The sequence below is a fragment of the Xenopus tropicalis genome, chromosome 5 (genome assembly GCF_000004195.4).
Source record: "Xenopus tropicalis strain Nigerian chromosome 5, UCB_Xtro_10.0, whole genome shotgun sequence".
In the NCBI taxonomy this organism is placed as follows: Eukaryota; Metazoa; Chordata; class Amphibia; order Anura; family Pipidae; genus Xenopus; species Xenopus tropicalis.
The window spans coordinates 37,542,316-37,565,692 of record NC_030681.2 but is presented as its reverse complement, the minus strand read 5'-3'; the positions used below and the strand labels follow the sequence as shown (position 1 = coordinate 37,565,692).

The window sequence follows — 23,377 nt, the reverse complement described above, 5'->3', positions numbered from 1 at the left end:
GCATACAATAGAAAAAATGTTACACCAGCACACCCTTACCTCCTCCAACAGGTTAACTACTTGGTGCACGGCCCAGAGAGTCGGCACTCTCAGCAAAGTCCAGTAAAAATTATTTCAGCCGGCACAGCAAGTAAAGTGCAAGCGGGGCAAGACCCCTGGGTGTTTATTCAAAATGCAATGTTGCATTTTGAATAAACAAGCAGGGGTCTTGCCCCACTTGCACTTTACTTGCTGTGCCGGCTGAAATAATTTTTACACCAGAAAGCATGCCAACATACTCAGCTGGGAATCTTCAACCTGGGCAGCTAGATAGGAATGCAGCGCCACATCTCTGTTTGCTAGGAAAGGAAGGCACAGACATAGAGAAGCTTATTACTGCCTCCTCCAACCACAACTTACATATTGCTTCAAGAAATTCTATTTTGCTTTACAGTATGTACTAGAAATAAGATTATGTAGAACATTCATTGCATGTTGTTATTTCATCTCCAGTCCTGTGAGGAGCCATAAGGTTTCCATGAGATGCCAACACAGAAATGTAAGCATTGTATTGCTATCCCCAGCCTCCTGAGGTTACACAGCTGCGCAATGGCACTGTTACTGCCTGAGGCACTGGCGGGTAAGGCTGTGCTGTCATTTAGAAGTGGGCAGGAAGAAAGGACTTTACCGGTTATGCATTTTTATTGCCTACTGTTCTGCCCTTGTATAGTGTCCTGCACAGGCTGTAAACTCCCTGGCAAACGGTTCTCTGCCCATCAGGGTAACATTTTGCCTCCCTAGTCTCCATAACACACAGGATTGGAGGAAATGTCAGCAACTAAATTTAAACATTAAAGTGGCAGCAAACCTCCTATTAACATGAGTTCAGTGAAATGGCTTGTGCTGAACAAACTTTTTAATTATATCTATGTTTTTTTTATTATAATATGAAGCCAGTTTCATTTTAGCACTTTGATCCTGCAGAGCAATGGAGGATAAAATTAAACAAATTACCAGTCCACCACGAAGCCCCTGATAATGAACTGTTTAAAGCCTGCTGCTTAGAATAGGGAGGGGTTTGTTTGGTTAACAGCTCTAGACAGATTTCCCTGTTTATAAAGCAAGGGAGGAGGATGTTTAGTAACAATAGCCCAACTTTTAAATTAGTGATTTAGAATGGCAAAAATATTTATTTGAATGAATAGGCAGAATGCATATTGAACACACATCCTGTTTATTGTGCTAATTTTTAACAAAGGTGTTTTTAGGTTTATACTGTCCCTTTAATATGATGGGAGCTGCTTATTACAATATAAGACGACACATTTCAGTTTACAAATGTCAAATTTTGTTAATTAAGTTAAACTCTCATTTTCTTTTTTTTTTTTCATTTTTCTTTTTAGTTATAGCATTGCCAATTGTATTTGTTTTTTCAGACTTGCATGAAGGTAACTATTTCCCACATAAATAATGATATTTGAGTAAGAAATCTTTTTTTTTTTAAACATTTTATTGAAGTTTTACAATAAACATGTAGGATGAATAATGACAAATTATTTAAATATAGGTTGTACAACAATAGTCACATTCGACAGTTTGTCCTTCAAAAAGATAAGAAATGAAGAAAATAGAATACTTACAGAGAAACAAAATAAGTCATTTAAATAGAGAAAAACAAAACAAATTAACTAACTATGCCCAGTGGATAAACTATAAAAAGAAAAGAAAAGTTTCCTAGAGGAATATTATCCTTATTTCTTGTATCTATAGCATTAAAGAAAAATGACCATGTATTTTTGAAAGGGATCCTGGATTTAGATTCACTTGTTTTTGCTTTGATGGCCTCTTGCCAGCTAAGATAAGAAATAATTTCTGTTATAGGAGGGGAACTCTCATTTTCAATTACTCTGAAATACCTTTCAACCAATGAACCAGATGGATAGAGTCTTAAAATATGGTATTAAAGGGGCACCTTAAGCTGAATTACAAAATGTAAGATTAAAAATAAATTAGCACTAGTTTACATGTCAAAAATCAATGGCAAAACCAATATATGCAAGAATGTAAATTCTACTGTAAAGTGTGCTCCAGTTCCAGTAACCCATAGCAACTAAACAGCAGGTTCCATTTACTGCCCGCTGTAGCTGACCTTGAGCAATTGTTGCACTTGTTTCGGCACTGCCTCAGTAAGAACCACACAAAGTCTAGGGACTCACATATACTCTAGGGAGGAAATTCTACTTTATTTTAACTCAAATGTTACATAAAATGAGAGCACCCATAAATATGGGATGTATCTTTACAGGTTTACCGTGATTAGTCGCCGCGACTAATCACCCCATGTGTCTTTGCCCTAAGTGATATTCTCATATCTACCTCTAGGTGGGGCATTGGAGCATTTTTAGTAATACAGGTATCAGTAGCCCCTTGTCAAATTTATAAAAACATGTTCTGTTAAAAAACAGATTTCAGTGCACAGTTCTGCTGAATCAGCACTATTACCTGATGCAACTTGAAAAAAACATATTTTCCCACGACAGGATCCCTTTCATAACATATGTTTATTGTGCATTGTCCCCTTAAAAAGATCTAATTGTTTTTGCTTTGGGCCAGTTAGTTTCCAGGTCATGGGTGCAGCCTATTCACCAATGGCTTTTGTTTAAAAACAAATTGCATCCGATATACCAGCCTATTGGTATTAATACATTTAGCAGTGTGTTAAAAAAAGATTCTGTGATGATTTTTATGGTGTAGTTTTTATTTCTAAATTGCACTGTATACAATACAAATAACTCAAAATACCGGTAATTCAATCTACTATTTGAAATTTTATTTTTGAATCAATAAATGTAAAGTTTTTTGTAGTTGTAATATTGGTGTATAGGCGCCATCTCAACTTTCAGAAGGAGCCAGCGCTACACAATAGAACTGCTTTCAGGTAACCTATTGTTTCTCCTACTCCCATGGAACTGGAGGAGTCCAAAGCTGGACTTGGATTTCTAGCACTATTGAGTGCTATTCTGATATATAATGGGAGCTGGGGGGTGCCCCCACTAGCACTCATCACCCTCTCTCGCTGCATAACTTCTAGGTGCTGACTGGTTTGCCTAGGGTGCCCAGACTGCTTTGGCCAGCTTATGATACAGGTCATGGAAATCAAAGGTGATTTATATTTTATAGCAGCAGTTACATTATTTATTATAATATACAAGTTTCAGTAAGTCATGTGCTATAAATTACATCACTAAACACCGACTGTTCCCCAAGGATATAATTATGTAAATATGTATATTTATTCTCATATATATATATATATATATATATATATATATATATAAAAATACATTTATTTAATAACAAAAACTAATGACACACATCAACAGTAATAACAAACATGCAAAATACAAAACATTGAGTCTAAATAAAATTTATACAGATATTTCCAGATAATTGCAAATGTGCATAAGCTACATATTATTGTACTGCCTTCCGTATACTCATCTGTCCAGTAAGTCTGGTATCTCTGGCCTCACTGCAGGAACTCCAGGAACACACTAACTTGAAGTTAACCCATGCTATTAACCTAGCGATTGACCATAGCTTCATGTCTCAAGTTCAGGTTGGACAACGAAAGTTGGGAAAATGCAGCTGAGTACAAAGGGATTACATTTCCAACTATCCTTGGTAAAAGGGGCGGAGACTTATTAACTGTGCTAAATAGGCTGTGTTTAAAGCTTGCAACTGTTGTATCCTAAATGTATCTAATATGTAACCTACACAACATCCTTAAAAACACAAATGAAGACCAATTGCAATATGTCTCAGAATTTCACCAGGATCAAGTCCCTCTGAGGTAACACTGATTATAACTGATGACATCACTAAGCACCTTTTATAAGGATATAATTTACAGAGCATTCATGGTGCTTGTGCATCATAAGGATATGATAAGGATATAAGGATTTTAAAAGGCACAAGATTGAAGGCCATGGTCATGGAACTCAGAGTTGAGTTATATTTTACAAAAGGAATACATTGCTTTTCATAATACAGTGAATTATGTGAGGCAAACCACGAAGCACCTTGTTTTAATGAAATAACCTTTGACAATTCCAGAGATGTAATTATTGGATTTTCAATACCGTTGTTTGGTTGACACCCCTTCCTGCCTTTAACACAAAGTATGACATTTTAGCAGTTCTAGGCACAAAGAAACATATACATCAGGGCTGTTTTTATTCCTGTGCTTATCAGGCGATAATACAGAGGTTTAAAAAGCTACCAGTACTGATATCAACAAAGAACTTAGTGTTTATTCCTGAGCACTGCCACGTAGTGATGAGCGAAATTTTTCACCTGGCATGGATTCGCTGCAAATTCCCTGTTTCAGTGGATTTTTTCACGAAACGGTTGCAAAAATAAAAAAATTACACACTGCAAATTTTTTTACGTGCACATCAAATTTTTTTTTTATGTGCGTCATTTTCCACAAATTTGTCCAACATTACTGCCATGTTGTACAAGTGTAAGTATTACAGATAGCCTCGGCACTTGGGCAAGAACAGTGTTTGGCTCCATTTCTGCTACTCTGGCACACTCTATCACTTATTTACAGGGTAACCCTTTTGAAATAAAAAATAACAAAAGTGGTATAAAGGTGGTACCTTTATTGGCTAACTAAGATAATCATAGCAAGCTTTCAGAACATCCAACTCATTGTCATGAGTTGGATAGATATCTTGAAAAAGGAACTAGAATGTTCTGAAAGCTTGCTATGGTTATCTTAGTTATCCAATAAAGGTATCACCTTTATACCACTTTTGTTATTTTTTATTTCAAAAGGGTTACCCTGTAAACATTTTGACTGGCTAGCATGGTACATCACCTTTTCCTGTATCACTTATTTACTAATATTGGTGACCCCCTTTTTTTTATTCATTGCCCCTGGTAGATTATCACATTATAGTGATACTGGCTGGAGTAGGAGGTCTATATTTTCTGTGCACTTCCTTTTTAGGGTTGTGCTATTTGTAATTGTTATGGAGAATAGTATATTAGGATACCTGTCATGAGTCGGATATATACCTGTGTGGCTCTGTTTCTTTTCTAATGTTTTTGTGGTCTTGGATTGCAGATTGGAGCCCTGTACTGCAGACAGCTTGTATTAAAGATGCAAGATAGCTCTGTACTTACCACTTGCCTTGGGTGGTAGAATGAGTTTCTCAGTGGAAGGGTCTACTATGAATGAACAACAGTCGCCTAAAAGACAAGGACGTGCATCAATGGCTTACCTACAAGTTACTGGGCCCCACATTAAAATAATTTTAGGGTCCCACTAAACTTTGGGAGTACAACCTTTTTTTATTAAAATATATAGAAACCACTGGTCAGTGACCCACTGGGCTTCCTATACCTCCTTGGCCCCCAACAGTGACAGGGTCTGTTTGAGTTATTATAGGCTTAAAATGCTGCTACTGTTGAACACGATGTGTCAGTAATGTGGCTTTATCTTAAGTGTAGTGCTGCCCACCCTTTATAATTCGCAGGGTCTGTTTTCTCTATTGCTATGGGTGATTGCCTATAAAAAGAATAAAAATTCTCTAGAATTCAGCTCTACTAAGCTAAGCCAAAAGAAAAAAGTTCTCATGCTTAATAAACCCAAGATGTGTTCCAGCAAGGGTGCCAAAGAGCCCTTTTAGATTAAAAAAAACAGAATTTAGCTAATACAACTGATACTATTGTCCAGCATTGACATTTGGGAACAAGAAATTTGAGCCAGGAAAATGCTACCTGATAAAATGTAACAGTGTTCCAGGTAAGAACCTGTTATTGTACTTACGCCTCTTAGTGCTCCCTACATATATAAAACCTAAAACAGAACCTTCTACCTTTGTTTGCATTTCTGGAGCAAAGATGAACTTGAGGTACCTGGAAACGATGCTGGTCATGTTTTTTATATTTGGGAGTGTGGTGGAGGCTAAAAAACCTGGCTGTGACTGTGATGAGGAAAAGCCCCCTGCTTTTTGTCGGGGAATTTCTTGCCCAAAGTATACGTTGGTGGAAAAATATAAAGTAAGTAATTCCTTCCATGTGCTACAGTAAACCATGGGTCTTGGAAGTTTCCAAGATGGACGCTCTTATCATTTTCTTCAGATTGTTAGCATTTACTTTTCTTCTTATATATATGTGCTGTGCAGTTTGACAGAGATTTTAGGAGTGTTTATATATAAAATGATAAGAATGTTATAGTACTATCCTTGATTACTGCTAAATGGTTTTGGAGCTTCTCAGCCTTTATCCTAGAAGGCGCCTATGCCCATCTTCTTCTTTACAAGACCCCCTTAGCACTTACCTTTACAAGTATTCCTTAGCGCTTGAAAATAAACATGTTCATCAGTGTGAAAAAGAGTTCTTTTGTATAATGGAGTAATCCCTTTCTTTCATATGTTCTTCTGGGTTCCATGGTATCCAGTGCAACTTTCTTAGTGCAAAAGTCAATAAGGCATTAATGTGCACCTTTACAGGTACTCTATAGCACTTACCTTTACAAGTCCCCCTTAGCACTTACCTTTATGAGTATTTCTTAGCACTTGAAAATAACCATGTTTATTAGTGGAAAATTATAATAGCGTGACCCCTTTTCTATCATATGTTCTTCTGGGTTCCATGTATCGTAAGCTCAGAAACTATAGTTTAGTTAATGGAGAGGCAACTTCCAGCATCCTTAGATGTAGAACTACAGCTCTTAATAACTTCTTTACTATGGAGGCAGGAGGATCCTATTTGCAATACTGGCTCACATGGCTTGCTGTTTAGAGCATTATGCAGCATTGCTCTTATTTTATGACTCCTACTTTATTTTAAACAACTATTTTTTTTATTTGTTTACCCACCAATCAAGATCATAAGAGGTCAATTTATAACTCTCTATCAAAGCCATGTTTTTTTGGTGCCGCGATTTCAGTGAATTTGCAGAAGTTGCCTTGAGAGGAAACTTCTGCGATTTCACTGAAATCGCGCCGCCGCATATGCCATCCCACCGGCGATTTACATTTTCGCCAGTGGGTTGGCATTTCCTGGAGATTAGTCGCCTGCGAACAGGGAGATTTGTCGCGGGTGACTAATCTCCCCATGTGCCAGAGCCCTTAAGGATCAATTTCAAATGCAAATCCAATGTGCAAAGAACACAAATGACACTAATTGAATTTTCGTTACCTAGTATGCAGCACTGTTCACAGAATTCCAGTATAGTATCAACATTCATTCAAATGAAAATGCTAATTATTGTGCACTCTAGTAATTGCATTCTATTCCAGTGCAACTTTAAAAGTCAATAAGTGTGTGATTCAGTAGATGCAAGTCACATGTGTAGATACAACAATATTAGGCAGCTATTAATCATAGGGTTGTATTCTTCCTATAATTTACACCTTGTGGACAACTGCATTCAATTCAACAGAGCAGACAGAATTGGCAAATGCTGCTACACACAAGCTGTAAGAAGCATGGATGGCTTTTACAAAATAGCATCCATTTTTGCCCTTTAATACAAATAATCAACAAATTTAACAGTGAAACAAACAACCATTTATTGGTTCAATTGTTAACAAAAAACTCCAAAAAACAAATCATACTATACCAAACAACAAACAGGTGCTTCCCAGTGCCTCGTGGTCCCCCATACCCCACCATCTTTATGCGTTTTGCGCCATTGGGTGCTTCATCATAGGATGATGAAGCACCCAAGGGGGGCGGGGTATGGGGACCATGAGGTTTGGTATAGTATGAGTTGTTAACAATTGAGGCAATAAATGGTTGTTTGTTTCACTGTTAAATTTGTTGATTATTTATATATTTATATTCAGGACCTTAACAGTGAGATATAACTATTAGATGGTCTCTTTCACCGTCTAATATTTATTGTATAGTTACCATTTTTGCCCTTTGCATTTTTGTTTGTATATGAACTGTTTTGTCTTGTGAAGTCAGCTTTATAGATATTTCTTGTGGCTACTAGGCCTCAAGTACCCTAGCAACTAGGCAACAGTTTGAGAGTCAGTATGGAAGATGAATAGCTGAGGACCAGCATGGAAAGATGACCAATAAAAAATAAGAATAACAAATTATTGAAGCTTTACAGTGGTTCTATAAAATGGTTGCTGGCATCAGTGACTCAAACAACCAGATAGTATTTTCAGTTGCATGTGCAATAAATACATGTTGCAGTGCAGCACTGATTGCATTTTAATTAAACTGCAATAAGGGATGTGTCTCTGAATTTTCAAGTGATTTGGTCACCCTATCACAGATGGCAGCAGTATATTTATAGCTATATATATACTATATATATATATATATATATTTTTTTTTTTTCTTGCTGTTTTTTTTAGGATTTTGAGTTGCGTGCCTATGAAGCCACACGCTGGGTGACAACTCCTGTAGGTCTGAGTGGCGAAGGCTTGCAACAAGGCTTTTTGCACCTGACTGAGTACCTGAATGGAAAAAATAAAGAAGGTATCTTGTGCTTCTTCATTTCTGTTTATATTTTTTCAGTAGATATGACTCGCAGCCCACCAGCTTATATAATTGTCTCGCTACCCCCAGCAGCATTTATTAACTACAGTTCCCAGCAGCAGCAGCGACAATTGTGGACTGACTTAGGACTCATACTCATCTGCATTGGTTCCTGTGCTCCCCTGTGTTGGTGTTCTCTTGTGTTCTACGGCAGGGAAGCACAGGAAGAAATGCACCCCCTTCTTCTGTATGGGACTGTACTAATGCAGGAGCATATAAGTGCCAAACGCACAAGAAAGCCACTGCAGGGGGGGCGCAGAACATACACAGGTGAATACAAGCACTTACAACAAGGCCTACCCATATGTGAATAATAACCTCAGGGACAGATTTCTGATTTTAGTGGTTTTAGAGTTTTTTTGAAACCACAAATAATGGTATGAAAATTAGTTTTTATTACAAAAGAACAAGTTTTAGCACAAAAAAACACAAATTGCAAAACAAAAATTATGAATGTTAATAAATGCCCCCTCTGTGTTCTTTAAGGAATCCAAATGGTGATGGGTGTTCCTGTGTTAGTAATTATTCCAGTAGTTAGATCGCCTGTCAATGGAACCATGATGATACTTCTGCCAACAGAAATTGAGAATCCCCCGAAACCCACAGATGCTGACGTTTTGTTGACAAACTTTAATGCAACCTCTGTTTATGTTAGGTAAGTGCACCATTGGTTTGATTCTTCCTCCTAATTCTCTCTAGAGCTCAATTACGATTGCAGCTGCAAGTGCAGTTGAGCTTAAATAGATGCATTTGTTGCATATATTGACCCAGGGCATTAAAGGTATTTGCACCTAAACACGTTCCTAACTTTTTAGTGTATTTCGCCAAGTGCTCATTGTGCCTGCCCAGTCTGTCTAATGAATCAAGCACAAGGGTGCCTATTGCCTATTGACGCAGGGGAACCCTGGAGCTACCACCACCCTGGTGGTAACTCCTGGGCTCCCACTGTAGGCTACATCAATAGTCACAGCTGAATTATGCCTAAAGGATTGTGTGCAGACACGAAAAAAATTACACAAACCCCACTACACCAGTTTGTAAAAATACAAAATGTACAACTGTAGACATCTTAATCTGTTGGTTGCAACTATGCACACCATTGCAATTATGCCAGAACTGTGGGGAAAATGTTGTACTGAAGGTAAAAAACGTAGCTAATTCCATACAAAATTGCCTTTCATGTACTCATTTATCATTGAGCTTGTAGGCTCGGCAAAAGTATATGTAAGAAGGACACAGAAAAAACAAAAGGCAACTGAAATTTTAATATGCAGAGATGTTGCCAACTTGTCAACCTGGGATATGGATACCATGGGTACCTTAGCAGCTCCATCACCATAATGTGCCACCAGCTTCCAGAATATTTTATACACTCTCTTTCCAAAGTGGTTAATGAGCCTGAGCCACTGGGAAAATAACATGGGCCACATGGCCAGCAATGCCCCATATAATATATTTCAAACCTCCTCTAAAGGAAAGCAGGTATTTTGTGGATGAATTGCATCTATTATAAAATTGGTTTGATGTGGGTGGATATTTACATTTCCCTCCACTGCACATGGTTTATTTGGTGCTCTGTACTTTATAGAGATAGATCAATGCGAGATTAGAGCTCACCACAGGAAAACTCATCCACTTTCTATTCATTCCTATGAAATTTTAAACATTTTTAGAAGTGTATTTATCAAATGGAGAACTCTAACTTTCACCAACCGATAAATACACTTCTAGAAATCCCACAGGAATGAATAGAAAGTGGGTGAATTTTTCTGTGGTGAGCACATTTTGATAAATCTGCCCCATAGTGAAATAGAAAGCTCATTTGCAAATGTCACATTCACATTAATAGGCACAATCAGTACATTGTCACCAGGCACCTTAAATTGATTATCTAACAAGCTCTAAATTATGGGAAGGCCATCTCCCATAGAAACCATATTACCAAGCATCACCAAGTGGCTTTTTAGGAGAAATGCTTTACCAGGGAGAATAACTAAATAGTAAGGGGCAAAATTTGAGATTATTGCTCACCACAGAAAAATTCCCCCACTTTCTGTTCGTCACGGGATTTTAAAAAGCATATTTATCAAATAGTAACTTTCTCACATTTACAAATACATTGTAGAAACACAATAGGAATGAATAGAAAGTGGGGTTTTTATCATCACAAAATTGTTTCCCTCAACAGAGGTATGGGCTAATAAAGCCTGTACTCCTGTAGGGGAAAACAGTATGTTTTACCCAAAAAAGTCGCTTGCGAGCACTTTGCCACCTGAATGTCTATGTTTAGTGACACACATGACACTCTATTTGTAATTAAAAAAAAATGGACTCCTCCAACAGAGGTGCAGGCTAATAGAGTTTGCTTTTCGGTAGTGGGAAACAAAAAAATGACCCTTGCCAGCACTATGGGCTACATAATGTACAGGGTTGCTACCTTTGACCACGGCAAACACTGAAAAAGAGGGTAGGGTGATGACATTGTGGGCAAAGCAGTGACATAAAGGGGTGGGGTCATGATTTTGGGGGTGTGTTTGTACCTTGATGGGGTAGGGCAATGACATCAGAGGTGGTTATTGGCCAAATTAATGTTCATGTTTTTACAAGGCTAAAAACCAAACCAGACATTTGTGACTGGAACATGGAAAACCAAACTGTTCAAGTCAAAACCAAACATGTGGCAACCCTAGTGATGTATAAATACTATTAGCTACAGATATGTAAAATATTGCTTTTCTGCAGGTCTTACTATGACTTCAGCATCACAGATTCTAATGCAGCTAAACTGGTAAATGCAGTGCATTCCCAGGGCAAGGATTTCGAAAGATCATTCTACGCATCAGCTAGCTATCATGATCCAGCTCTCGTAATTGGACGGCACTCTGAAGTGTGGGTTTTAGCAAAATAATAAGCAAACACATTCAGAGCTTTTGTTTTCCATAATAATCAATTTCCTAATAAACTTTCTTTTTATGAAAAAGCTGCTGAGACAAAACACAGGTGCACCACAACTTGTCACATTACTCTTTATTGTAGCTTATACATAAGAACCAAACAAACCTTTCTATCACTTTTCTTTCTAACAGCTAACACTGCTATAACTTCTATGTACAAATTGTGGGACTTGGGAAAATATGGGACTACTGTGAGTAAATACCTTTAATAACATTGTAATAAATTCTTTCACTTTAATAAACCATTCTGCATTGCATAACTGTGTGGTGGTAATTATGTGTAATACTTCACTGCTCTAAAATGGACCCATATAACTAAAAGAATAACATTCAAGCTTGAAGTAGATCTACTTACAATACAGAAATAAATGTCCTGCTCTTTGATATATTTGGCTTTTTTAAATGAAAGAAATCATTGCAGTAAATCTGCCTTTTATGTTGGCCGATTGCTGTAATGCCAGCCGCTCAGCACCTTCTCTACACCCCTCTCCCCTCCATACTCTACAAAAAAGTGCTAATGAAAATGGTTGTAATATCACACTAATATTTACTATTTTCACACCCCCACTCTCATTAAAGGGGACATATTGGATAAATGGGAAAAACCCTAATTTTGTAGGCAATTATGAATATACGGTGCTGGTTTCCCTTTGTGCTAAACATTAATCCTCTCTGTAAAAATGGCCCCTTTATTGGAGCTCCCTATAGATCCTATCACTTCTCTGTCTTAGTTTGAAATGAAGAGTGGGCGTGTCCTAACGGTCCCTGCCAGAAGCACAGTAGGAGGGGGAGAGCCAATCACAGCCCTGCAGTCACACAAGCACAGACAGGCTTCAGTTCCCTATCAGGTCAGCCTAGCTGCTGATTGGTTCCTATCCTACAGTGCAGGGTACGGAGGGCCGCTGGCTCCCCTGCACATCCAGAGAATTCAGCCAGCAGGAAGTGGAACAGATGGGCGGGGCTAGTGGGGTTTTTGTGGAATTTCTCAATAAATCAGTCAGAAACACAACTTTTTTAGCAAATTCCTTCTATATCTAGAGGAGTATAATTTACTGGTACATTGTTAATTTTTATAGGATATGTCTCCTTTAAGGTGACAAGTGTTACAGGTGAATTTATATTATCTATCTATTATATATATATATATATATATATATATATATATATATAGTAATTACTTCTTGAGATGGGTCTTTTTTTCTTCTAAGAAAATTAAATTCAATAGACCTTCAGTGTTCTTAGTCTTCTTAGAAATATAAGAATAAATATGAATAGACACTGAGAGGTTTCTTTTCACCTTCATTTCCTTATAGTTCAGCTAAACCCACACAGGGTATTCTGGTTCTTTGGATCAAAATGGCTTATTCTGAGCAGGTAAAAACTTTTTCCTGTTCTTCATCAAACAAGCAGCCTCTCCCTGGGGGCAAACACAGACACGATTTGATTGTCACTCTGCAATCGGCTGATCGCGCCTGCTAGTTGCAGCTCGGCAAAGGCTGCCTGTTAGATGAAGCTGAAGGAAGGCAGGGGAAAGAGACAGTGCCTGTAGCTCCTGGCCGCTGTTCCCTGCTATCGCCCTCGCCCCTAGCCCAGCACCATGAGAGCTGTCATTCAAAGGGTCACTAGGGCCAGTGTGACTGGTAAGTGGCGAGCAGGGTGGTGCAGATTAGCAGCAGCGCAGGGTGGCAGCTCCCTCTACTCATGTGCGACCAGCGTGCGATTCGTGAATAAAAAAAACCTCCTGTACAGACCGGGCTTTGCCTAAAGCTGAGGGGCCGACATGATCAGGCCAGTCTCTCCCAAAGCATCAGGAACCGGCTTTCCGGGCTACTTCCTTCCTGTGCATTGGCTGCAGGCAGCGCCGTGTGTGAGTGTGGGCCCCGCAGTGTGCTGCTCTGTGTATCCCGGGTATAGTGTGCCCTGTGCCGCCGGAACAGCATTGCCCCAGTGCAGTCACCTGCCTGTGTATAAGGTTCCCATCCGTTTGTATAAGGTTACTATCTGTTTGTATAAGGTTCCCATCCGTTTGTATAAGGTTACTATCTGTCCCTGCCGCATAGTGACAAACCCTGTTGCAAGACATTGTGCCCTGTGGCCCCATGAAGCGTCCCTGTGAGCTGTCATTAAGTTTAAAACCCTTCCCCGCCCTTCGTGCTGACTGTGCGGAGCGGAGCTGTCTCCAGTTCTTCAGGTAACAAGCTGCCTGTGCCTGGTTGCAAGCCGCAGACGTGATCAGCCGATTGACGAACAGCACAGAAGATCGCAAGGCTACTTTAATGCCTTATTAAGAGGTGTCCCCAGTATTTGCTTTCAAAATCTGGTCACTTTACATTTGCACAAGTGCACAGGGGATAACATCCGGTTCCCAGACCCCCTCCCCAGCCCCCCAACCTATTGCTTCATGTGACACTCTCTGGTAATACAGAGTGAAAGTCTGGCAATTCGCTGCTCCCCCCCCTCAGTCCAGAGCTGATTTCCGCTGGCCCGACCATTGTGTGCTCTGTATTTAGTATATATATTCTATAACCACCTTTGCTTTGGAGCTATAGTGAGGATTATAGGTTATAGCTGATTGGCTGCAGGTCAGAAATTTGTGAGCTCAGTTTTTTTTTTATCTCCCCAGATAAGGAGCCTTATTGGCCCCTCACTAGAGCCCTAGTTCTGCATATAAAATATGGAATTAGCCCTCCTGCTGTACCACAGTTATTGTTGTCAAGTGTTCCCAATTTCCAGTGACAGACTGTGGTTGTGACTTCCTGGTTCCTAACCAACTGCACAACATCATTTCTGTCTCTGATGGCCAAAGATCTGCTTGTTTTGCAATGTCCCAAATTCATGTCACATTGCTCACTCAGTGTGGTCTCCTAAGCAATTTTGCAATTTACTTAAATTATTTTTCATATTAGCAGTTTAAAAACAAATATAAATTTAAGAAACGGTGCCATCTGGTGTTCATTTCATCTACTGTCTAAAGTCAGCTGAAAATGAATTTAGTGAAAAAGGGCCATTTTATCATCATATAATCATCATTTTGCTCTATTTAGGAAATTAAGTTGCAGTGAGCAGAGAAGCACCATCTGATATTTTCTTGGAATAAGCTGTGGGTGTGGTGGCTGATGGGTTAATTCCTGTGCAACAGTCTCCAATAAGAAGGCAGTGGTTTCAGGTGTATAAGACTCAACACTTGCTGGTGTTACTGTGCCACTCAGTATTCTATGCTCTTATATGTGTGGGTTAAATATAGTCCACATTACAGAGCACATTTATGATTATAAGGCAGAATTGTCAGGGATGGTTAGCACTGCTGCCTTGCAGCTTTTTAGTTGAAGGGTAGATATTATCCAGGGCACTATTTCCAAGAAGCTTGTATGTTCTCACTGAGTGGGTTTTCTCCTCATTTTCTGGTTTCCTCCCATACTCCAAACACATATAGGCAGGTTTATTGGCTCCAGATACCCATAGGGGCTGATTTACTTACCCACGAACGGGTCGAAATGAGTCCGATTGCGTTTTTTTCGTAATGATCGGTATTTTGCGATTTTTTCGGATTCTTTACAAATTTTTCGTTACCAATACGATTTTTGCGTAAAAACGCGAGTTTTTCTTAGCCATTACGAAAGTTGCGTAAAATCTGGCGATTCTTCGTAGCGTTAAAACTTGCGCAAAAAGTTGCGCTGTTTTCGTAGCGTTAAAACTTACGCGAAACTTTGCACCTTTTAAGTTTTAACGCTACGAAAAATGCGCAACTTTTCGCGTAAGTTTTAACGCTACGAAAAAAGCGCAACTTTTTACGCAACTTTCGTAATGGATACGAAAAACTCTCGTTTTTACGCAAAAATCGTATTGGTAACGAAAAATTCGTAAAGAATCCGAAAAAATCGTAAAACATACGAAAAAGTCGCAAAATGTTCGTTTTCAAGTCGGAACTTTTCCAATTCGGGTCGGATTCGTGGGTTAGTAAATCAGCCCCATAGTGTGTGTGAATGGAGACCATAGGAGTATTTTGGAGCTATATAAATAAATGAAGAGTAATAAAGCCTGGTGCTAAGTACTCTAGGATTGTCTCTTCAGACTATAATTAGGAAAATTATCTTTTTGCATATGCGCTTCTTTATACTTGCACTGTGCACTGAAATGCCTTTTGCACTTTCACAAGGTGCAGTGTGCTCTGGTGCAAGGGAGCCCTGCCATGATCCGCTTGTGTTGTGTTTGTTATATTATTAAAGGGGACCTGTCACCCAAATAATAACCCTGAATTATTTTCTATCATGTTAGTTGAGCAAAATAAACTTTACTTACACTATATAAATAGTATAAATATTGTTTCATTCAGTCTTGGAATTACTCAATCACAGCCAGGAGGCAGCTGCTATTTTGTGGACACTGTTATTAAGGCAAGCTTTGTATCATGCCAAAATCTTGTTTATGTCATAGAATGGGGGACCAGATGCCCATACTCATGCACTGGCTACATAATTAGATGATAGCGAGGGAGGGGAAAAGTGAGAAGTGCAGTGACATCTAGGCAGTGCTGAATGGAAAGCTAAAGTTATTTTTTGCCCCAACTGTATGCCTAAGGCATAGACATGGGGCAGGATACATGATTGACAGCTGGGATTTTAAAATGAAATGCCTTTGTAATGGATATGGATGTGTTATAAAAAAGGAATCTTGTTTCATGTTTAACTTGAAAAGGACTTTTATTATTCAGCTTTTTATGTCTGTGTGACAGGTCCCCTTTAATTTTACACACTCATAACACACATGTCCATGTTGCCGCTACTTGAATTAACAAAACAAGTACACCTCTAGGATTGATACACCAGATGCAAGTTGTGGTGCACACACATTTTATAGCAAAGTGTATGTTTGGTGGAAAAAAAAAAACAATAATTATGACTAATTGCTCAAGTTGTTTCTTTTTTTTCACTTATTTAGTAACTAAGACCAATAAATGAAATCCACGTTCCATATTCTAAGTTGAGGCAGAGCAGTGAATAAGGAGCTGCATTAGCTGTGCTGATTTTTTGTGCTTTGTGCAAATATATATATAAAAAATAGCCCTTAGGACTTTTGCCACTTTTTGTTTTGTTACTGCCACAGTAGGTTTTCTTAAGAATGCTGGTTTGTCTGGATAACATAGCTGTGCTTCTAAACATTCATATGTACCTGTTCTTTTTTCCTAGTCGGAGATGAGCAGATCAGTTCCATTGGGAGAGGCATCTGTGTCTTGTTGGGTATATCAGTGGAAGATACCCAGAAAGATATTGAGTATATGTAAGTATGTTTCAAATATTATGCTAATGGAAAGGTCACCACCAATATTCAGCAGGGTTCGCCCCTCCAGGCTGAAAGGGTTAATAGTCCAATCACCATGTAGCCAACTAAGTAGTATGGGGCCCCAATTATAAAAAAATACAAAAAAAATTTGACTATATACTCCACACCACTGATCCTATGTTACCATTCCTCATTACTCCTGAACATGCCCATAACCTTTCCATAAACCCTGCCCACTCGCTAGCAAGCACTGTCCCTTTTGGGGTCTGTGAATCTCACCATCATGTCTGGCAGGGGACCTTCATTGAGATAGCTTGTGATAGGATTCTCGCCTGTTTAACTCTATACATGTAACCTTGTGTTAAACATAAGAACCGAGCCAGAGCTTTTGTTATGGCTTCAGCAGCACATTAGGATATAATGTAATAACAGGTTTAAAGTTTGCACTGATTGGTTCCAGAGAGTTGCCTTTTATTAAGGTGGCCATACACGAGCAGATCCGCTCGCTTGGTGATGTCACACCTACGGGTGGGCGATATCGGGGACCATTTAGGTAAAAAAAATAATAATCCGATCGTTTGGCCCTGGGGCCAGACGATCGGATTATGTGAGCGGCAATGGGGCAGTCGGATCGGGGACCGCATCAACGAGCCGATGCGGTCCCCGATCCGACCAGATTTTCTAACCTGGCCGATCGAGATCTGGCCAATTTCAGGCCAGATATCGGTCGGCCAGGCCGCTCTGCTCTCCCCATACACGGGCCGATTAGCTGCCGAATCGGTCCAAGGGACCGATATCGGCAGCTATAGTCGGCCCATGTATGGCCACCTTTACTCTACGTTAAGTATAAAATTGCCATAATTATTGTAGTAGCCAATGCCCCTAGAGTGGTGTTTAGCTGTGCTGGTAACCCCCCTTACCACCACAAGCAGTTAGCTCTCTCATTACTTTCCTTATCAACTCCTCCCTCCACATATCTGAGAGCTTTTTTTAAATTTTTTTTTTTTTTATTAATTGCTACCTCCTTACAAATATTTTCCCGACTACTTATACATTAAATCTTTTCCTATTTTGTTACAGGGTGCGGAAGATTCTGAATCTGCGTGTGTTTGCGGATGAGAGTGGAAAGCAGTGGTGCAAGAGTGTAATGGATAAGCAGTATGAGGTGCTTTGTGTGAGCCAGTTTACCCTGCAATGCGTCCTTAAAGGAAACAAGCCAGACTACCATATGGCTATGCCTTCTGAGCAAGCAGAGCCTTTCTACAATGTCTTTTTACAACAAATGCGGAAAGCCTACAAACCAGAACTCATTCAAGGTATTGCCAGCAAAAACATTAGGGGTTTTCTTTTTGTTTGTAAGGGCTACAATATATAACCAGATGTGTTTGGGCAGTTTGATCTATATAAACCACATTACCTAAGAGTCTAGGCATGCATGGTGTCTCAACGTATAGTTTTAGTACAAATTTCTGATTGGTCTGTCCAAAACTTGATCTGCTAATTCTTCTTCTTGGTGTGCAAATGGGGCATTGGAGATGCAAAAGTGAGAGGAACCCCAGATCATGCTCTTTTCACCCCAAATTCATTGTTAACCACAAATAAGTCACTTAATCTGCCTAGATTGCTGTATAATAAATTAATGCTCACATATTTCACAAGATACTTCCTGTAGACAGTGGTGAAGCTATAGAAGGAGCAGACATTGCAACTGCTATCTAATAGTAACAATAATATTTTAGCCTAACAGACCAATAGTTTCTTTAACTTAAGTGCATTTCTGATAGAAGATTAATATTTTAAAGCAACACCAAAAATAAAAGTGTATTTAATATAATTAAAATATAATGTAGTGTTGCCCTGCACTGGTATAAGTTGTGTGTTTTCTTCAGAAAGACTACTATAGTTTATATAAACAAAGCTGCTGTGTAGCCATTCAAACTGAAATAGGGCTAAATTGCACAGGTTACATAGCATATAACAGATTTGTAAAAGACCATTGTTTTCTACAGAGCTTATCTGTTCTCTGCTATGTAACCTGTGCCTTTTCTTCTTCTTTCTAGCTTGAATGGCTGCCCCCATGGCTACACAGCAGCTTATTTATATAAACTATAGTAGAAGCAAACACACAACTTTTTACCAGTGCAAGTCATTTAAAAAAATAATGTACAGTACATTATAGTTTATTACTTTAAAACACTTTAATTTTTTTGGTATTACTGTTCTTTTAATAAAACTAGTATTTTCAAAATTCATGTAGTGTGCTCTTCACTCGTGCCTTATATTTTTCTAAGAAAGTGGGTAAGCTGTAACCTTTTTTCATTTGGAATCTTCATTTTATTGATCGGGGGAATTATGAAGCCTTGAAACTGTAAAAGCAAATTATTCATGGCAGTTAAAAATGACACAGATTATAGGAAGCACAGGCAATAAAGTTAATGTGCTATCATCGCAATCAGTTAAAGTTTGGCACTGACACTGTTATATCTGCGAAGAATGAGTTCCATTTCTGAAATGGATTGTTTCAATAGATACTTTTGGCACTACTATCTGTCAGCATCATGCTGTTTGATGGTCTGTTACACTGATGTGCTAAAGGAGTTTCACACCAAAAAGCCCTGAAGGTTTGGTTTCTGTAAGGTGGGCAACTTGCTATTATAGCAACCCCGCATTCATTTCAATTTTTACTGGCAACCATGCTGCCTTTTAATTTTTACTGGCCACAAGATTTTATGGAGTCATTATAATAAATAAAAGGTTTAAATTCCTAGTCTTTTGTCTCTGTACTTGCTGTGGGGAGGTATATATTTACAGTTCTACTTTTCTATACAGACTTTTTCCCTATTATAATTTCTGGGACAGGCATGGGATCCATTATTGGGAAACCTGTTATCCAGAAAGCTCCAATTTACAGGAAGACCATCTCCCATAGATTCCATTTCAATCAAATAATTAAAGTTTTTAAAAGTAATCTTCTTTTTCTCTGTAATAATAAAACAGTACCTTGTATGCAATCTTGACTAAGATATAATCAGGAGAGAACTATTGGGGGTGCGATTGCACCTTGGCCTGCACCCCCTTAGGTCCCATTTAGGGGACCTAAGCTTGTGCTGATGTGAATTGGCCTTCTAAATTAATCCTTACTGGGGGCAAAAAAATCCTATAAGGTTTATTTAATTTATTTTTTTAGTAGACTTTCGGCATGGTGATCCAAATTATGGACCCCTTTTCCAAAGAAAACCTAGGTCCCGAGAATTCTGGATAACTGGTCCCATACCTGTACTACTTACTGCTAGCATATATAATTGAGTAACTTCACATAGAGAGATGGCAACATTATATGGCTAAAGCATGTGGACACCCCTTTTATTATTGGGTTTAACTAATTAAAGGAGAAGGAAAAGCTAAGTCACTTGGGGGTGCCAAAATGTTAGGCACACCCAAGTGACTTTTACCCCGGGCTGGTGCCCCTGTACAGAGAGAACTGCACCAGCCCAGGGTAGCAGTGATCGCTTCCTCCTTCTTTCTTCGCTGCGCTTGCATGCACAGTAGAGTGAAAAGCTGAACTTTAACAGAGAAGTCGGCTTTTTCACTCTACTGTCCATGCGCCGGACTCTCAGTCAAGGCTTAGCGATGGCAGAAGGAGGAAGCGCATTACCGCGGTGCGGTTTTCTCCTAACAGGGGCACCAGCCCGGGGTACGAGGTAAGCGATTCAAGTCACTTGGGGGTGCCTAACATTTTAGCACCCCCAAGTGACTTAGCCTTTCCTTCCCCTTTAAGCCATGCTTATCATTGGCAAACACAGGTACCACTTCATTACACAGCAATATTTTTGACAATTCCATGCTTCACATGTTATGGCAACAGTTTGGCGAAGGCATTTTTTTATGTTTCAACAGGCTAGTAACCCAGTGTATAAATAAGATCCATTCTGAATTGGTTTGCTGAGATGGGGTTGGAATAACCTGACTGGCTTCCACAGAGCCCTATCCTTAACCCAACTGAACACTTGGGGGATGAATGTTGACAAAGTTGCCAGTTGTCAAGATTATCTATCTAATAGATGAGAGAACTGTAAAAAAAAATGTAGTTCCTCTGGGAAAACCTGCATACTTTCTGCCAGACAGAGTCCTGTTGGCAGACCCCAGGGCAGGAGAAAGCTGGGCCACACTGACATTTCTGCTTAAGCATTTGGAGCCTGAATACTGAGAAAATTTTTTTTTTCTTATTCTTTAAAAGCTCGTTTGTCAGCTGTCAGCTCCAAGTACTTTTATGTTTTTTTCCCCTCATCTATAACAGCCCTGCTATAAAAATAGTCAGTTGATTTATGTGTGCCGTGTGGCGCTTCTGCGCGGATGTAAAGGTCTCCTGTTTGTTATATTGCCTATAAAAATAAAGTTGCTCAGAAAAGCCGGAATAAAAGTCAGTTGCTATTTTGTGTGCAGATATTCCCCCTGATAATGAACACTTCATTTCAGCAAAATGGAGCAATATTTTATATTTCTAGGGCATTGTTTGTACTGCTGAATAATTCATGGCAGTTACTTTTTGCTGGTAGTTTTTTTGGGAGTGTTTGCAGAATCTCTGTAACAGAAAACCACATAACAGTTTAAGGAGTCTGTTTATTACAGTGTGTTAGAATTGCCTTAAACTGGAAGCAAATAAATCCCAAATAAGTCACCAAATTTAAGTTAAAGCATATTCTGTTGGAAGAACAGATTGGCACAGATATGTGTGATAATAATTGCATTATGCATTACTAAATGGACAAGTACATGTCAAAATGAAGACAAAAAAGTTTTTTTTGCAAAGGGGCCCTTTGCAAAAAAAATCCCTTCATGAAACCTCAGTTTTACATACCCAGATTCATTTTATGCCATATTTTTTGTAGTCCCACCTATATATAATGCATTTCCCTGATTTTTACATTTTACATTATTTTTTCTGGTCGCCTGAAAAATTTAAAATGGGGGTTCTAATATATTTGCTTCAACACGTGCTCCTTGCAGTTCCTTATGGTTGCAATCGGTGCTGCCTGCCTCCTGTTCCAAATTTCACAAAGTTGCGAAGGAGCCTTGGTACTACAGCTAAGGCCCTGGGCACACTGAGCAGTTTGTCCACTTTTCCCAGCCTGCGTTTTTCTGCCTGGATCCTGTCAGAAGCTGTATTTTTCGGTGGAGGCACACGGAGCAGTGTATGGAAGCGGATGCGCTTCTCTCAGCCTGACAGAAAAACACACGCTGAGGGTAGTGGCCAAACCGCTCCATGTGGCAAAGGCCTAACTCTGAACCAGCCGGTAGCTCCAGAGTTCCTACAGCAGCTGATGTCAGTAGCTGTTGTGCAGCTACGCTGAAAGAATAGGGCCCACATGTGAAAACATAAGAGGGACGCAAAAAGCCTGACGTGTTTCAGGGGTTGAACCCTAGATATGATGACATCAACACAGTCCTTTTAAATATATGTTAACAGTGTAATCTAAGGGTCAAAAAAAAGATTCAGTAATAATATTGCTTACTAATAAAAATTAGTTAATTAACTAATAAAAATTAGTTAATTAGAAAAAAAATTAAAATAAAGAACTTGGAGTGAAGGAGTAATAATAAATAAAAACATAGACCTGATCTAGGTAGTATATACCATAACATCATATACTCTCATAGTATATAGCACCAACTGGACTAATAACATTTTCAGTGCAATTGCATTTAATTTGTGTAGTAGCGCAGCATTTGAGTCTGATACATCTCCTGCTGACGACTGCAATTACATTGGAATCATGGAGAAAATCTCCTAATTTGTAAATAAAAAACATTGTGATTGCACTTAAAATTGCACTAAGCCCACTCCAGTTGCAGTCATAAATGACACCTAAAGTGACACAAATACACAATATTGAAATAAACTTCTCCGCCCAACATCAACTGGATCTGAGGTGGTTTTTAGACCAGATGTGACCAGGAGATGGGGGTCGAAATAGGGTTCCCGAAAAATGTGTGTGCACAAACATTCATATTGTACCATAGACAGTGTGCCACAATGTGTGTCATGGTACAGAGGGTATGGCTAGCCACCTAGCCATGGTAGGGACCTGTCATGGTAAACAAGACCCTAGCAACCAGATAGGTGCTACAATTCCAAACTGGAGAGCTGCTGAACAAAAAGCTTAATAACTGAAAAACCACAAATAGGAAAAAATTAAAACTAATTGTCTCAGAATATCATTGTCTACATCATATCTCTTTAACACAGGCACTAGAATCTGTGTAGTACAAAAGATCCACTGCAGTGGCAACTAGGGTGCAGGTATTGGTACTGTAATACCAGCGAAAGGGTCTTACAGGAGGGTACACTATACACAGCACGTACGAGCCCAAAACAGAAGACTGTAATAGTGGTACAATATAATGTATTGGCCAGGCCATAGGCAGCTCATTAGCACCCAGATGGGCATTGCAGGCTTATAGTGTGACGCACTCACAGTGTTGTTTATTTTATAACAGGAACCTGTAGCCTTTTGATGCTCTTTAACTGATTTCCTCAGACAGAGATAGACTGATTAGCCCTCATTTCTCTCCCCTTGTGTGCTTTTATG

The 23,377-nt window shown here is 39.1% G+C and overlaps 2 protein-coding genes across 2 annotated transcripts in view; both read left to right on the top strand.

Annotated features, from left to right (window-relative positions):
* Positions 1–5,715: 5,715 nt before the first annotated feature.
* LOC100491404 (heme-binding protein 2-like) lies at positions 5,716–11,764 on the top strand (the record flags this gene model as incomplete). The annotated part of the gene is made up of 4 exons (XM_018093981.2): positions 5,716–6,051; positions 8,370–8,493; positions 9,040–9,208; positions 11,296–11,764. Coding segments are annotated over 4 exons (795 nt in total), but the record flags the coding sequence as incomplete, so codon positions are not given.
* A 1,304-nt stretch (positions 11,765–13,068) lies between these two features.
* The window catches only part of dtd1 (D-aminoacyl-tRNA deacylase 1), a gene marked incomplete in the record, with an annotated part of 98,723 nt that continues 88,414 nt past the window's right edge, over positions 13,069–23,377 (top strand). Inside the window, 3 exon segments of the mRNA NM_001126814.1 lie at positions 13,069–13,147; positions 16,694–16,784; positions 17,868–18,103. Coding sequence (NP_001120286.1) covers positions 13,105–13,147; positions 16,694–16,784; positions 17,868–18,103 — 370 coding nt within the window.